The 17383-nt window shown below is 41.9% G+C and overlaps 1 protein-coding gene across 2 annotated transcripts in view; it reads right to left on the reverse strand.

The window, feature by feature from the left end:
• Positions 1-12082, reverse strand: part of LOC142152766 (A disintegrin and metalloproteinase with thrombospondin motifs 2-like) — a 775540-nt gene extending 763458 nt beyond the window's left edge. Inside the window, exon 1 of one of the 2 annotated variants that reach the window (XM_075209748.1) lies at positions 11877-12082. In XM_075209748.1, the coding sequence (XP_075065849.1) occupies positions 11877-11964 (88 nt within the window). In that variant the 5' untranslated portion in view covers positions 11965-12082. The remainder of the gene's footprint in view (positions 1-11876) is intronic. The other variant, XM_075209747.1, reaches the window with a different exon arrangement.
• Between the last annotated feature and the right edge of the window lie 5301 nt (positions 12083-17383).

Consider the following 17383-nt stretch of genomic DNA (forward strand, 5'->3'; position numbering starts at 1 on the left):
CCAGCCACCGCCCTGCCCTGTTCCTTGAAAATATCAGAGACCATCGGAGCCCAGGCTGGAGAAGAAGTGCTACCACTGCAGGAAAATCAGACATTTAAGGATGGACTGTCCCACAACCCCAGCACACCAGACTCGTGCCCCTAATCCGAGTCCTGGGGCCCGGCTAACTTGCTTAACTGGCGAAGGTGAGCCATTAGAGACTGTTTTCACCCCTGCCAGCCCAATAGAGTGTGGCGTGTCTGAAAGTGCCTCAGCGGAGAGAGTCATCTGTGTGTAAAAAAGATCCTCCAAAAACATGTGGAGGAACCTGCAGCCGGTCCAAGTGGGACCCCTGCAGGTTGAAGGACTGAGAGACTCAGGGCCCTCAATTACTGTTGTGAGTCCCCATCTTATTGATCCTGCTGCAATATTGCAGGATCACACAGCCAAAGTTACTGTGGCAGATGGACTGGAGAAGGAAGTGCCTGTCGCAAGAGTGTATCTGGACTAGGGAGATGGCCAGGAGTTGCAAGATGTTGCTGTTATCGATGGTCTCCCAACTGATGTGAATTTGGGCAACGATGTTGGGGGTGGTATTGTGAATGTATTTCTCATCTCTATTACCCGGAGCCAAGATGCTAAGCTACAATCTTTAGGATCTACACCTGCAAAGCCCAGCCCAGAGGAAAAGACCACAACTGCTAGAAAACAGCCATCACCAGCAACCACAGTTAGACGATAGTGAGGGCCGCAGAGAAGAGTTCAGGGCAGCGCAGATCGCTGATCCCTCACTAAAAGGCATGAGGCGCCAGGCTGGCAGCAGTCTTCCAGCAATGGAGGTATGGAGTGTGCCCTGGCGTAATGGGTTGTTGTACCGTGTAGCTAGGAATGTAGATGGGGATAGACTAGGAAAAAGTTCAACTGTTGGTACCACGGGGCTTTCGCAAGCAACTAAAGTCAGTTGCCCATGAAATCCCTATGGCGGAACACCAGGGCAGAGACTGAACACTGAAGCGCCTGACACAGAACTTTTTCTGGCCTGGAATGTCGGATGACGTCCTGGCCTACTGTAAGTCCTGTGATGTGTGTCAGCGTCTCGGGCGCCCCAGTGTTCGTGCTCCCCTCAGGTCCTTGCCAATAATTGTGGAACCTTTTCAGCGAGTGGCTGTGGACATAGTAGGTACCCTGCCTGTGCCCATGTCTGACACCTACCCCTGCCCTGTATTAATGCTTCTGTAGATGAGTTAGGCAGAGTTCAGGGTTACCTAGAGGACATTTCCAATTTCAGTAAGATTTGGGAAGATAATCTGGATCAAATAGGGCTGGTGTTAGGGAAGACTGGGTGGGCATGTTTGACTGTTAGGGCAGAAAAGTGCCAGATGGGGATGTCAGAGGTACAGTACCTGGGCAATGTTGTTGGGGGAGGTAGGGTTAGGTCAGAACCAGTTAAGATATTGACAATTCGAGACTGGCCCCAGCCTACGACCCAGTTACATGTACTAGCATTCTTAACGACTGCAGGGGACTACAGATGTTCTGTCTCAGACTTAAGTACTGTAGCGAGGCCCCTGACAGATCTTACTAAGAATAAACTCCCCAAAGTAGTTGACTGGACACCCGCTTGTCAGCTGGCATTTCAGTCGTCAAAGGAAGCCCTGGTTCGTGCTCCAGTACTGTTGGTGCCTAATTATGACAAGGACTTTAGTGTGCAATCTGACGTGTCAGAGTATGGACTGGGAGCAGTACTTAGCCAGAAGAAGCCAGATGGGCAGGAGCACCCTGTGGCCTGTTTGAGCAGAAAACTGCTAAACTGGGAGGTGGGGTATGCCACAATTGAGAAGGAATGAAGGAATGTTTGGCCATTGTGTGGGCAGTGAAAAAGCTTCAACCTTATTTGTATGGAAGACATGTTACTGTGGTGACTGATCATAATCCTTTAAAGTGACTACAACACACCTTAGGAGAAAATGGACGTTTGTTGCACTGGAGCCTTGCACTTCAAATTTATGAATTCCACATAATTCACAAGCAAGGAAAGGCTCACAGCAATGCAGATGGACTGTCTCGGCAGGAAGAGCCGGATCCTCCGGGTCACCTCCAGTAACCCTAGGAGATGGCGGAGCCAAACCATTTGGACATGGCACGCTGGTTGCCGCATGGACAAGGGGGGGACAAGGCGGGGGAGGAGTGTGACTGGATCACATATAAATAGCCCAGGTACACCAGTAACGGGGTACACTTTCAGCGTCAGTTACCCAGAAGAAACCCGGTACTGGATGCTGGTAAGAAGTCCAGTGGTGGCAGCACGTGTAAGCCTCTGCTACTGCGGCAAGAGGGCCCATTTGGAATAACAAAAGGGAACAGTGGCAAAGTAATAGGGCAGCACAGTGGCTAAGTGGTTAGCACTTCTGCCTCACAGCGCTGGGGTCATGAGTTCAATTCCCGAACATAGCCTTATCTGTGTGGAGTTTGTATGTTCTCCCCGCATTTGCGTGGGTTCATATTTAACCGCAGTTGTCCAGTGCATTCGCCGAAGGGATCGCACATTGCATACTCAAATTAGCGATGTTAGGGAATAAATGTTTAAAATGATACTATCTGTGTTATGTAAATAGACTAATTTAAACTGGATTCTGGGAGGGAAAATCGGAGTCATCATCTGGAGAGCAGACCCCCACCCTTGGAATGTTGACCCCCACCTTTGGAGGGGGTTGTTGAGGCCTATGACCTGCACTGGACCCTCCTGAAGCCTGGACCTATAGAAGCAAGCCACATCATCTGTATTGTTTTCTCTGTATCACTGAGTATATATACAGCTCTGTTGGGACTAGCTAACAGTCATCTCTGACCACAGTCTTCTGGAATGAAGTACTGTAGCTGGTACCTGCGGGGCGCGGCATATGTATGTATGTATTTGGTATCGGCTGTACTCAACTGTATTATAATTATGTATTGAACTGCTAAAACATTTGCTTTTGCTAACATAAATTGTTTGTGCTTTGGAACCACAAGAAATTGCTTAGACAATTCTTATTGGAAAACGATAAAATTACTTTAATAATTTGGGGGCTCGTAGTTGGTGGTTATGCTACCAGATGATACGCAACACATACGGATTTTGGTTCCTCAACAAAGGGTGGAAGACGCATCACATACGGCAAAGAACGCAATGTGTTCAAAATCTGTTGTTCATTCTGTGTTGTGAAACCGAATGTCCATTGTTGCATAATCTAAAGGAGCGCTAACTTGAATCTAGGGACAAGAAAGAAAACTGTTACTTTTTATTGTCGTTTTGCGTTTTAAATGTATTGCATTGCATAGCCTATGTGTACTTCCTGCATCATTATCCGCAGTTCTCTGGTTCATTTTGCCGAAGGGATCGCACATTGCATACTCTAGTTAGTGATGTTAGGGAATAAATGTGTTATGTAAATAGACTAGTTTAAACTGGATTCTGGGCGGGAAAATCGGAGTCATCATCTGGAGAGCAGACCCCCACCCTTGGAATGTTGACCCCCACCTTTGGAGGGGGTTGTTTGAACTGGCCTATGATCTGCATTACACTGGACCCTCCTGAAGCCTGGACCTATAGAAGTAAGCCACATCATCTGTATTGTTTTCTCTGTATCACTGAGTGTATATATACAGCTCTGCTGGGACCAGCTAACAGTCATCTCTGACCACAATCTTCTGGACTGAAGTACTGTAGCTGGTACCAGCGGACGGGTCATATGTATTTGTTATTGGCTGTACTGTACTGTATTATAATTATGTATTGAACTGCTAAAACTATTGCTAAAATAAATTGTTTGTGCTTTGGAACCACAAGACATCGCTTAGACAATGCTTACTGGAAAACAATAAAATTACTTTAATATAGCATACGTTGGATTTGACAATATTTACCAGATTGTATAGCCCAGAACAGGAAAATGAATCTGGTTTACTTCAATAGAAAATATCACCAGCTTGCAATATAATACTCTGACTGAATTCCACAACACCTGGAATGCAGGCGTGTTACTTTTGAAATCCACTTTACACAGAGGGACCAGCCATGCCAGGCCTTTGTAAACCATGCCTACCAGCCTGGTTTTCAATGGCCTGGCACTGTTTAAAGTAAGGAAATAAATATAAGTCCTGAATCCAAATGCCCAAAAATTCCCATCCTCGGGCTAGTCAGCACAAAAATGGTGCCTATATGGTGGTAGTGCTAGGGAGGAAGCACAAAGGCTCTCCCTGACAAATAAAAATTTAATTTGAAAACTACTACCCTTGTGCTGAATGGGACAAAATTATTAAAGCCAGGAGTCTCTGGGACTCCCATTCACTGGCCAGCATGAGAATATTTTTATATTTAATAAAGCAATAAATGAGGGTTAGGAGACTTTATTCAATTACATTTTATTTCAAAATTGTTTGTTTTTTGTTAGTTTGATTTCTGACTTTGTTATAGTGAACAGGGGAATAAGGAACCACTGCTCATTATATTGTAACTACTGAGGTGGCAAAGTTGCTATTCCAGGGGTCCTAAACTACTTTATTACCCCAACTTCCACAGTCAGGAAAAGCACTAGCACTGGATGGCCTTTGGGATGGAGAGACACATTTTTTTCACACCCCATCATAGAGGAACCAGACCTGCACTGTTCAGCCTAGGCCTGGTTTTCACTACAATAGAGGGAACCCATGTTTGTATTTTCCCTGTAATAGCGAAAAACTGTCAGAACTGTCCAGTACTCAAGCTGGTTGATGATTCGGGGAGGAGGCCTGTTTTCTTTTTAGGGTTTACTTATTTTTCTTGATATATAAACCCAGGACCTAAGAAATCATTATAGCAGTATACACCAATCAACTACAACATTAAAACCACCTGCCTATTATTGTGTAGGTCCCCCTCATGCCACCAAAACAGCTCTGATCTGCTAAGACATGGACTCCACAAGACCTCTGAAGGTGTCCTGTAGTATGTGGCACCAAGCTGTTTGCAGAAGATCCTTTGCAATGTGGGGCCTCCATGATTCTGATTTATTTTTCCAGCACATCCCACAAGATACTCGATTAGATTGAGATCTGGAGAATTTGGAAGCCAAGTCAACACCTTGAACTTGTTAATGTTCCTCAAACCATTCCTGAACAAAGTGTCAAAGTAACATCCACATGTATGCCAGAACTCAAGGTTACCCAGTAGAACATTGCCCAGAGCATCAAACTGCTTCCACCGCCTTGCCTTCTTCCCAAAGTGTATCCTTGTGCCATCTTTTATCCAGGTAAATGACACACATGCACTGTCCACATGATGTAAAAGAAAACGTGATTCATCAGACCAGGCCACCTTCTTCCATTGCATCTTGGTCCAGTTCTTTTGCTCACATGCCCATTGTAGGCACGTTCGACGGTTGATAGGGTTTAACAAGGGCACTCTGACCAGCCTTGGGTGCCCACGACCCTGTCTCCGGTTCAACGGCTGTCTTTTCGTAGACGACTTTTGGTAGGTACAAACCACTGCATACTGTGAACACCCCACACCTGCTGTTTTGGAGATGCTCTGACCCAGTCATCTAGCCATCACAATTAAGCCCTTGTCAAAGTCATTCAGATCCTTACACTTGCCCATTTTGTCTGTTTCCAATGCATCAAACATAAACAACTGACTGTTTACTTGCTGCCTAATATATCCCATACCTTGCCAGGTGCCATTGTAATGACATAGTGTGACTGGATCATTTATAAATAACTTATGGTATAAATTTATTTAAGCAAAATAGCGTAGGGTGCTTGCTTATTTATATAATTGCAACTGTACTTATTTTTAATATTTTGTGTATTTTGGTATAGGAAATATCTTTATTTCTGAGACCAGGGGAAAAAATTTGTTTTTCGTTTTAACTTTGCTAGAAGAAATGCATTATTTCTGAGGTATATACCTGATGCACTAAGCCTTTGTTGAGGAAGTCTTTTGTGTATTTTGGTAGGGAAATAACTTGTTTGGGGTTTTGTAACTTTTGTTTGGGAATATGTATTCAGCAACTGTCTGAAGAAAGTACCCATGTTAACCTCATTTTAATTAGACCTTTTGATGTGTGAGGGTCCAGCACCTGAAGGCACAGGAAAGTTTGATTAGACTTGCTGTTAGATTTCCTGTGTCTAAAACAAGATGCAGGAAATCACAGTAAATTTTAGGATATCTCAAGATATCTCAGATAAGTGTAAATATTGTTAGCTTTGCATTGCATGTAAATCCATGTTTTGGTAATCAAATTGCATCCTGATACTAAAAATAGCTCAGACCTCAGGAGGCTGGCTTACCCTGTGAGGCTGTGTATAAAAAGCACTGTTTTGTATTGAAAGTTTTTCTTCTTGTTTCATCTGACCTGCTCACTAGTACCTTCAACCAGGGTGAGCAAATAAACATCACTTGCTTCAAAGACCTGCTTGGAAACTTGTCTATCCCTGTGACCTACAGATTAGACATAACTCTAATCCGTTCCTGGCTGTTCTGAGATTTGGACCCAGCTTTCTGGTACCACCGCTCTGCCCGCTAGGAAACAGCTCAGGCTAGTGTGATAGGCCAGGGGGGAATCCATCGATAGTATCCCTGATCCAAAGGATGAGGTCAGGGGTACCAGCCTAGGTACACCAGTAACGGGGTACACTAGCAGCGTTAGTTACCCAGAAGAAACCCGGTACTGGATACCAGTAAGAAGTCCGGTGGTGGCAGCATTTGTAAACACCTCCTACTGCAGTTAGAGGGCGCATTTGGGATAACGAAAAGGAATGGTAGCAAAGTAAGCCCAGCTGGTTCCCAACAACAACAGACAGGGTGGAATAGGCAGTCCATCCTGTCACACATAGTCAATGTTATTCACTTCAACTGTCAGTGGTTTTAATGTTGTGGATGGTCAGTGTATAGCAGTATAGCTGGTCAGTGTTGCTTTGTAAATGGAGACAAGGTTACCTGATCCAGTTGGAAAAAAATATTCTTAAAATGTTTTACAAATTAGTATCTTAAGGAATCTTATTTAATTAGTGAAATCTGACTGAATCGGTACACCCATCTCTACCAGCTGTGCAATACTTCTTGTTGAATAATTTCTAGTTGAACTAACAATAGCTGAATTAATTTAGAACATTTAATTACAGAACATTTCATTAAATTTTACTTAGTGACAGATAATAAAATATAAATAACTAGTCTCACTCTCTTTTCACATGCAGTTCGCTCAACTGCATATGATCTTTGTATCATACAGAGATGAATTTTACCAGTTTCACAGAAATTCTACATCACTACTCTGCGCTATTGTTACTGTGTAGATGCAGGAATTGACTGAATGTAATTTGTGTTGCTGTTAGATAGATTTACTTAGTACCTGGTTAGAAAATCTGGTGGTTTAAAAACAACAATTTTAACAAAAGCCAAATTGCTTAAAACAATTTTAACATGGCAAAGATATAAACCGTTATATTTAGAAAGCAGCGTTTTGACAAGCTCCCCAAAGAAACAGGTGTTGTCAGTAGTGAGGTAGCACAAACAGCATGCCGTTTGAGCTATCTAGCCTGTTTGTTTATACCTACCTTTTTCTGGTGGATTTGACTAAGCTGATGGCATTTAAGAGGTTTTGAAACCACCACCATCGCCGACAGTTTAACATTCCAGTCTCAAATCATCCTATAGTAAGTTGATTGTTGTTCTAACTTCGGAAACTTCATCTCTTGCCCATCATGTTTTAAAGATGACAATAGATGCTCTTCCCTAGTCAAACTCAAGTCAAAAATGACCCTATATTATAACCATATAACCCTAGCCTGTTAAAATTCTGGCTTGTTTATATGCGTTTTAACTGGCTGTTCATTGGAAGCCAGTTAACAAGATTTGTTGTAGCAGATACATTTGTCACTACTTGCTATGTGTTGAAAATAAGGGTTTTTTTTTTAAAAAAAAAAAATATTCTTTCTCTACACAAACAAAATATATTGTCAACATATTGGTGGAATTATAAACACACACATTTTAATGTGTAATATGCAGATGAAACATACAAATATAGTAGGGTAAGAAAATACAGAAAGACCCTTACCAGGTAAAGATCCAATTAATTAACCTCATACTGTTATGCACTATTTAATCAAATATAAGGATACCAAACAGCTATAAAGATTGCACACAGTCATAGGGCCAGAAACAGAAAGGGCTTTCTTATACAAAAATGTTCTGTTTATATTTTTAGTTACATTTTTTAACCAAGACAGACCATGCAAAGGACACCAATAGCTTTCCCCTAGTGCCAATGTGACAGGATGGACCGCCTATGCCACCCTGTCTGTTGCTGCTGGAAACTGGCTGGGCTTACTTTGCCACTGTATTCTTTCATTATCCCAAATGCGCCCTCTTACCGCAGTAGGAGGGGCTTACAAATGCTGCCACCACTGGACTCCTTACCGGTATCCAGTACCGTGTTTCTTCTGGGTAACTGACGCTGCTAATGTACCCTTGCTGGTGTACCTGGGCTGGTACTCCTGACCTCTTCCGATTGATCACGGTTGCTGTGGATGGATCCCCCCTGGCCTATCACACTGGCCAGAGCTGCTGGGTAGCGAGCAGAGCGGGGTTATGAGAAAAGCTGGGTCTAAACCTCACTAACAGCCGGGAACGGATTAGATTTTGGGTCTAATCTGTAGGTCACAGGAATAGAGACGTTTTCACGTAGGTCTTTGAAGGAAGTGATGTTTATTTGGTCACACTGGTTGAACGTACCAGGAGCAGGTCAGATGAAGCAAGAAAGAATAATTTTCAATACAAGACAGGGCTTTCTATACCGATTTGGACACAGCCTCACATGCTATTTTAGAATCAGGATGCAATTTGTTTACCTAAACATGGATTTACATGTATTGCAAAGCTAACAATATTTACACTCCTCTGTTATGTGCTAAAACTTGATGCTTGCATTATCTGAGATCCAATAAAATGTAAAGAAAAGTACTACTTTTACGGAAGGCACACCTAACAAGTGGCTACTAGATCCAGTAAAGAGAAGGGACACTCAGTAATTGAATATTATTTATTTGAATACTGAGTGACAAATCATATGTAATATAATATGTATTGACAATTGCTTGAAGAAGTTTCTTGTGCGGGAGATAATTTGTATTGCTATTATCTGAGATCCAGTAACGCCAGACAGCTCGGCAGCGGCCCCCTGTTTACAGGCTAAACAGATTTTTGTCACTTCACCTAAAGACTTACTCAACATTTCCTGCTATCAGCAAACAGACTTTCTCTAGCAAAGATACAAACCCAAACAATGACACTTGCATATCTCAACGTAACACGATAAGTGCATTTCAAATTATACATTGATACCTGCACCTCTGATTGAAATACATTTCTGCAATAAATTATTTCTACATGATCCAGCCACAAATAAGTTATTAATCAGTGATTCAGTCACAGGCTACAACACACCTCAGGGGAAAATGGCATATTGCTGCGCTGGAGCCTTGCCTTTCAAATTTATGACTTACACATTATTCACAAGCAAGGAAAGGCTCACAGCAATGCTGATGGACTGTCTCGGCAGGAAGAGTCAGAGCCCCCGGTAGCCCTAAGAGACTGCAGAACCTGGAGCCAAATCGTTGGGACATGGCACGCTGGTTGCCCGCATGGGGAAGGGGGGGAGGAGTGTGACTGGATCACTTATAAGTAACTTATGGTATACATTTATTTAAAGGAAATAGCGCAGGGCACATATTTATGTAATTGCAAATGTACTTATTTTTGATATTGTGTGTATTTTGGGAAAGGAAATATCTTTATTTCTGAGACATGGGGAGAAAATATTTTTTTGTTTTAATGTTGCTAGAGGAAATCTCCAATTAGGCATATGTGGGGAGGGAGTCTGATAGCAGGAAATGCTAACTAAGTCTTTTGAGATGAAGTGTCAAATGCCTGCTCTAGCAGGAGGCCTGGCAGGGGGTCGTTAGTGTGTGACCTTTTGTCCAGAGTGTTAGAACCTTTCTGAACATTGTACACAGCACAAGATGCAGAAAATCACAGCAAGTTTTAGGATATCACAGATAAGAGTCAATATTGTTAGCTTTGTACTGAATGTAAATCCATGTTTGGGAAAACAAATTGCATCCTGATTTTAAAAATAGCTCAGGCCTCAAGGGGGCTGGCTTACCCTATGAGGCTGTGTTCAAATCTGTATAAAAAGCACTGTCTTGAATTGAAAATTGTTCTTCTAGTTCCATCTGACCTGATCACTGGTACCTTCAATCAGTGTGACTGCAAATAAATATCACTTGCTTCAAAGACCTGCTTGAAAATGTCTTCCATGCTGAAAATCCTGTGACCTACAGATTAGACCCAAAATCTAATCCATTCCCAGCTGTTTCTGAGGTTTTGACCCAGCATCCAGTACCACCGCTCTGCCCGTTACCCAGTAGCTCTGACCAGTGTGCCAGGGGGGATCCATCCACAGCTTCCCTGATCCATAGGAAGAGGTCAGGAGTACCAGCCCAGGTACACCAGTAACAGAGTACACTTGCAGCGTCACTTACCCAGAAGGAACCAGGTTCTGGATGCCGGTAAGGAGTCCAGTGTTGGCCGCATTTGCAAGCCCCTCCTACTGTGGCAAGAGGGTGCATTTGGGATAACAAAAGGGAACGGTGACAAAGTAAGCCCAGCTGTTTCCCAGCAACAGCAGACAGGGTGGCATAGGAGGTCCATCCTGTCACACACCACTACTTCATTTGTTGCCAAACCAACATTAAAAAAATGTGGCAATCATCCTGCATCAGTCTAACACCTGGTCCTGACTATAGTGAAATTGTATGTGTGCCTATTTCATGCTTAAAATGTCACACATCTACACTCTTTCATAGGGTTCAAATATTGCAATTTATTCCATGCCCTGTTGACCACAATAAACTGCAAAGCGGTTATACATCAGATGAAAAAGTTGCAATTGAGCCAAAGATACATTTTCAAACCGAATTGTTTCATTTGATGTATATAAGATTTTTTTTCCCTAATCTACTGAGATTACAACAATTGGTAGAAATTCTGTTTGTCTGTGACATAAAAAAACACACAAAACAAAACAAAATCCTTCTACATGGATTATTTTAACAACATCCTTAGCATTGAACTCATAACAGAGAGAGAAAATAAAACACGTTTGAAAATTGCACAATACCTTCTGCTGCATTTAAGATCACTAATTATACATTTCAAGAAGATTTTTTTAAAAAAACAGGTTATTGATTTTTAATGTACTTTTAGCTAATGAACATAGAAAACATGAATTTAAAAAATAACATCTTTACATTGGCCTGCATCCAAGCAATTTTTTATGTTTCTTTACTTAGTTTTAAAAAAGCAAAACAAAAAAAACAAAAACTATGCAACATGAGTTTGCTAACTTCACATATAACTTGTTAAAACTTGCAGAGTGAACTTGTGTGAATTAATTGTACAGGGTACAAAGCAAAAAAAACGTACATTTGTTTCCATTACTGCATTCTGTGACAAGAACCAAGGCAGTTATTTTAATAAAGCCTTCTCAGGGCTGAGAACCAGTAGAGACGAGACCTGCAAATAATTAGTTTGTAGTATTTCTATAGGTTTAAAAGGGGATATAACCGGGACATATTTGTCATTATCAACACCCCTACAACAAAATAATTGGAGACCCAAATGAGTGTAGCGAGTTTTGGCACAAGAAGTTGTAAAGAATGAATGCTCTGGAATTAATTATGAAGAGTAGAGATCTTGGGAATTAAAATGTCCACACCCTTCTTAATACAGTATCATACTTTAAAAATAAGAAGCCTGTATGCATAGACTAACGGTCACAATAAAAATAAGTATAGCATCTTCTGTCACCCACCTTTGTCGTTAGAAATGTAAAGCGAATTTGTTGGAATTACGAGCGTAAAGCAAAAGACAATGCAAGTAATCCCAATCACAGGCTCCATTGCAGTTAAACTGCAGCTTCGCTGGCTGAGCACAAGAATCCAGCGTTGATCTTCTCTGAGCTGTAGGCTACAGCCGTGTCACTCACTGAAAGAAACACGAATGTTTCTCTGCAGAATAACTCCAGCTGTACACCAGTTCATCTGAAGTTGAGATGTAATCCAACATGGGATTGGAGTTTCTGTAAAGTGCATGATTGGTTGTTATAAAACATCTCTGGATAGGCCTCTGTAATTTCCTCTCGAAGTGTATGTGGCAGTGAGTGCTGCTGCAGTCAATTATTTTCATCATTTTCCACAGTGCAAAAGTTATTAGCTGCCAGATGTACGAGATTACACTTTGTACTGAACACGTTTTCAAGACATTCTTATAATTCTCTGAATGTGAATCTCTCTTGCCAACAGGGGTAGCAACAATGACAAGAATTGCACATAATTCCTATCTGTACTAATAGCCAACAGATAAACCGTTTAATACTCTCCTTAGTACGACATATTCCAACTAACCCCCAGTTACATATAGATTTATGAGCAGTATCTAGGAATGGCACACACATTTCATAACTCATAAATATCACATTTTCACAATGAGTATATTTGAAGGTATACATTTTTGCTTTATAAATCTACCTAATCAAATGTTATTTATTTTTTGCTTAGTGCAGATAACATTTAGTAGTATATTTAAATATGTTATTTTTTGATGGGCACTGTATACAGAAAAATAGGAAACAAATTCATTTGGTACTAGTTAATCAAACGAACGTGACCGAATCCACCCACCTGTCCTGTCACTCCGGAGAGGAGTGCAGTGGAATTGGTGCTGCTGAAATTCCTCACCCCGTGAGCCCCATTGCTGCCTGTCACCAGGACTGGTGGATATTGAGAATAGACAAAAGCAGTAGGAGGAAGCGGTGGAGAGATATGGGGGGATTGAGTTGGACTGACAGGCTGTGTCTGCAGAATAAGTATGGGTGGCGGAGAGGTTCGTATGATAGAAGCTATAGACCTCATAGATTCTGAGTTTTTTAAGAATATAAATGGGCAGGCTAGTCTGGGCAATGTGGTTCTTATCTGTCGTCAAACTATATTTCTATTGTTTTAGTACCCTCACATTATGGCATCTATCCCTATTTCCTGCCAATCACTCTGCTGTTTAATTATCCTTGCCAAATTGAGTTTGGAGTCTTCTCTTTTTTAAGTTCATTACATTGCTTGTCATCTGTAGTCTTTATTTTTTACTTTATTTATTCTGTTATGTACCACATATACATATTACTTATACAGTATGTTTACATTATCACAGCATTCTGCATTAAATTATTTAGATTTAGATTTCTTTACCATTTTTCAATATGATCATTTAAGATTTTTGGTATTATTGTGATTTAAAAGTGTGATACGAGATCACACCATTGGCAGTATAATTGTATTGTGTTTGTTTTCAGATATCTCAGATATCTGCTGCTTTGCATCTCTTATCGTTTTACTGAGCACTCCCCATAACAGTGTATGGGGAGTGCTCAGTAACGCTATTTAACCATGTACGAAATTAACGTTTCAATAATGTTAATTGTACGCTAGCTCAAGCCGGTGTTTTGCACGTCTAGTCGCTATCCAATAACGATTGTCCATTTCCAGTGATGTCGCTCCAAAGCACAATTTGATTTAATAGCAAAAAGTAGCAGAGTAACAATTCAAAATAAAATAAGTACAGCCGTTACTATTGCAGGCGCTCTGGATCCAGCATACAGTCATTCAGTCCTGAAGTCTATGGTCAAAGTGACTGCCTACTGGTCCCAGAGCCCCTGCTTATATACAGTCAGTGATACAGTGAAAACAATACATAGGTTCAGGCTTCAGGAAGGTCCAGTGTAATGCAGGTCATTGGCCAGTTCAAACAATGCCATCCAAGGGTGGGGTCAGCTCTCCAGAATATACATATTAATCTTCCCACAAAGAACTAGTTCAAATTGGTCTATTGGCATTACACACACAATACCATACATGATCATTTATTCCCTATACTCCATATCTAGCATAGGCAAGGTGTGGTCCTTTAGGCGTTTGAACGTGGATAAATAGGGAATTAGAATGATGCCAGACATGATATGTTTCCTGTGACCTGAACCTTAGATCTCACTAACATGTATATAACATTATAATATTTCACCATAAACTCTGCTACATTTCATTACAAATAACTGTGTGTTGCAACTAATTTTAGTATGAGCTAATTACATGTGTATGTGTTCGTGTAAATGTGTGTATATGTGTTTGCACGTGTTGTGGTTAGATACGCTCCTCCACTAGTCGCATAAATTCAGACATAGACAATCGGATTGTTAGACATTAATTTGAAATTATCATATCTAATTAGCTGACTTCGACAGCTCCACCCTTTGATAGTGAACAAAACTATCATCTAATTATGCTCTCAATGTCAGGATCGTAATGCAGTTTTTCATTGACCATGATACCTGTATCCCTCACCACTATTACAGTTTAATTTTCAGTGTTTACCTCATTAGAACTTTTTCCACACTTCAATACAGTAGGAACACATTGGACACATAAGCCAATTATTAAAATGACACCCAGTATAAGGATAAGGAGCTTACCTATGCTAGCAAGCATTTCCTGTACCCACTCTCCTAGACCAGAGAACCACTTTGCAGGATTCAACCATGAAAACCATCCTGCCAACTTTTCTCCAACCTCATACAATGAAGAATTATGGTTCTTACAAAACTCCCATTTTAGTAGCAGAATTTCATCCATTTTCCGGTCTATGACTTCTTTGGGGTCATCAGTATTATTGGTGATGTACGTACAACATTTGATACCGAATTGGGTAGCCAAAGTCACACAGTATCCACCAGTAATACAGTAATAGACGTGAGGTAATTCAACACCAGTCTATGTTGCACCAACTCCTTTTTCTAAGCCTGTAGCTCCCTACCCGTAAACCTGATAGTGTCATCATACATCTCAGTGATATTGTCTATCAATTTAGCTAGGTCCTGTATATATCTAAAATATAAAGTTCTCCGAGAGATCCTGGTGGGATCTAATGCAACCATAACTTGGAAACCAGTGGTTTCACTAATCAATTTTGTAGCTACGGGTTCTTCACCAGGAATCATATTTTTTTTGCCAAAATGTTCATACTATGTGTGTATGTATGGTGGTGATGTAATCATATGGATATCAATCATTTTATCATGTGTAATGGTCATGACCTCAAGAACTAGTTTACCTAAAAAGCACAAACCCATGGAACTCGAGGTTTACCAGGAATAAGCCTTTCTCCCACAAACATAGTACAACTTATCTGGGAAGATATAGGGTACAGTACTATCATTGATAATATCACACAAAGTTTTGACAAAACTATCCATTGTCACAAATCGGGATCTTAGACACACTTCTCTCCAGAGGATAGTTCTTGGCTCCAGTGTTCCTGACTGCATTACAAGTGCAGTAATCCTGTCTGCACTCCTAAGTGCAGTGTTCCTGACTGCATTACAAGTGCAGTGTTCCTGACTGCATTACAAGTGCAGTGTTCCTGACTGCATTACAAGTGCAGTGTTCCTGTCTACATTTCCAGACTGCTAATTCCCCTGCTATATTCTACAATCAGCACGAACATGAGCAAGAAGTTCATCCAGGCTGCTAAGTTCTGTTTAACTCCTGCTCCAGCTAGTCCCAAGGGTCCCGAATCGGATCAAGAAATTCAGACGACCGTGACAGTTTGTTCTGGCCTAATGGATCCGCTAGGGGAACATACCCCGAGGGAGGACTCTGTCCAAATATTAGCTGAACGCATTGAGAGACAAGAAACTAACCAGGGGCAAATTTTGAGATTGCTGCATGATGTTTCTACACGTATGGATACCTTGCAGTTATTCCGCAGTCAACCATCCCAGACTCCGCCTGAGCCAGTAATACCTGCTTCACTACTTACTTCATCCAGACTCCATCTTCCCACGCCAGCTAAATACAATGGCGATCCGAAGAATTGCCGCGGGTTTCTCAACCAGTGTAGTATACACTTTGAATTACAACCCGGAAATTTCCCCACTGCACGTACCAAAACTGCTTATATTGTTTCGCTACTATCAGGGCAAGCTCTGGCATGGGCATCACCACTCTGGGAAAAATCTGACCCAATTTTATTTGACATTGATAGCTTCCTGTCTACCTTCCGCAGAATATTCGACGAGCCTGGAAGAACAACGTCAGCCGCTTTAGATATTCTGCGCCTTCGGCAAGGGCAGCAGTCTGTGGGCCAATATGCCGTTCAATTTCAAACACTTTCCTCTGAACTATCTTGGAATAACGATGCTCTTGTTGCGGTTTTCTGGCAGGGCCTGTCTGACCACATTAAGGATGTATTAGCGTCTCGGGACTTACCTACAACGCTAGACCAATTGATTACCACCTGCAATCGGGTTGATCTTCGGTTCAGAGAAAGAGCTCTAGAAAAGAGGAAGCTGAAACACCCCAAGTTCCACCCTATTCAACGGGTCCGTGTACCGTCTCCTTTCCCTGAAGGACCCATGCAATTAGGCAAAGCACGTCTTTTACCCACCGAGCGAGAACGGCGAGTTAGAGAGAAACTTTGCTTATACTGTGCCAGTTCCGGACATCTGTTACATCATTGTCCTCGTAAGCCAGGTAAACCCAACCTCCTAGCTGACGATGAGGAAGTGAGCCTAGGAGTGGCTCTTCGCTCCCCACAAGGCAAGGACTGTATTATCCCAGTCACTCTGAAACACGCTTAAGGCTCCCAATACATTTCAGCCCTGCTGGATTCTGGATGCAGCTGGGAATTTCATGTCTGCCAGATTAGCTGCTGAACTAGCCATTCCACTAGAGAAAATTCCAGTGACCATCTTTCTCTCTGCGGTTGACGGTAGCCGTATTCCAGGGGGTACCATTACGCATCAGACTTCTCCAGTGACGCTCCAAATAGGAGTTCTGCATTCCGAGTCTCTTACCTTTTTGGTCATCCCAGAAGCCACTAGCCCTGTGGTTCTCGGGTTTCCATGGCTTCAAACGCATAACCCCCATATTGACTGGTCGACTCCACAAATCCTGGCGTGGGCTCCAACTTGTTTCGGGTCCTGTTTACAACGTGTTCTTCCACATTGCTCCACCTCTGATAAGGAAGTTTTGCCAGTTCCTTCTGCCTACCAAGAGTTCACAGATGTTTTCAGTAAGCAGGCCGCTGAAACTCTACCACCTCATCGGGATTGGGACTGTCCCATTGATCTTGTTCCGGGTAAAACCCCACCGCGTGGCAGAGTCTACCCTCTTTCTATCCCTGAGACAAAATCTATGTCTGAATATGTAAAAGAGAACTTGGAAAGGGGCTTTATTCGCCCATCCTCTTCACCGGCAGGAGCCGGGTTCTTTT

This window comes from Mixophyes fleayi, chromosome 4 (genome assembly GCF_038048845.1).
Source record: "Mixophyes fleayi isolate aMixFle1 chromosome 4, aMixFle1.hap1, whole genome shotgun sequence".
Taxonomy (NCBI): Eukaryota; Metazoa; Chordata; class Amphibia; order Anura; family Limnodynastidae; genus Mixophyes; species Mixophyes fleayi.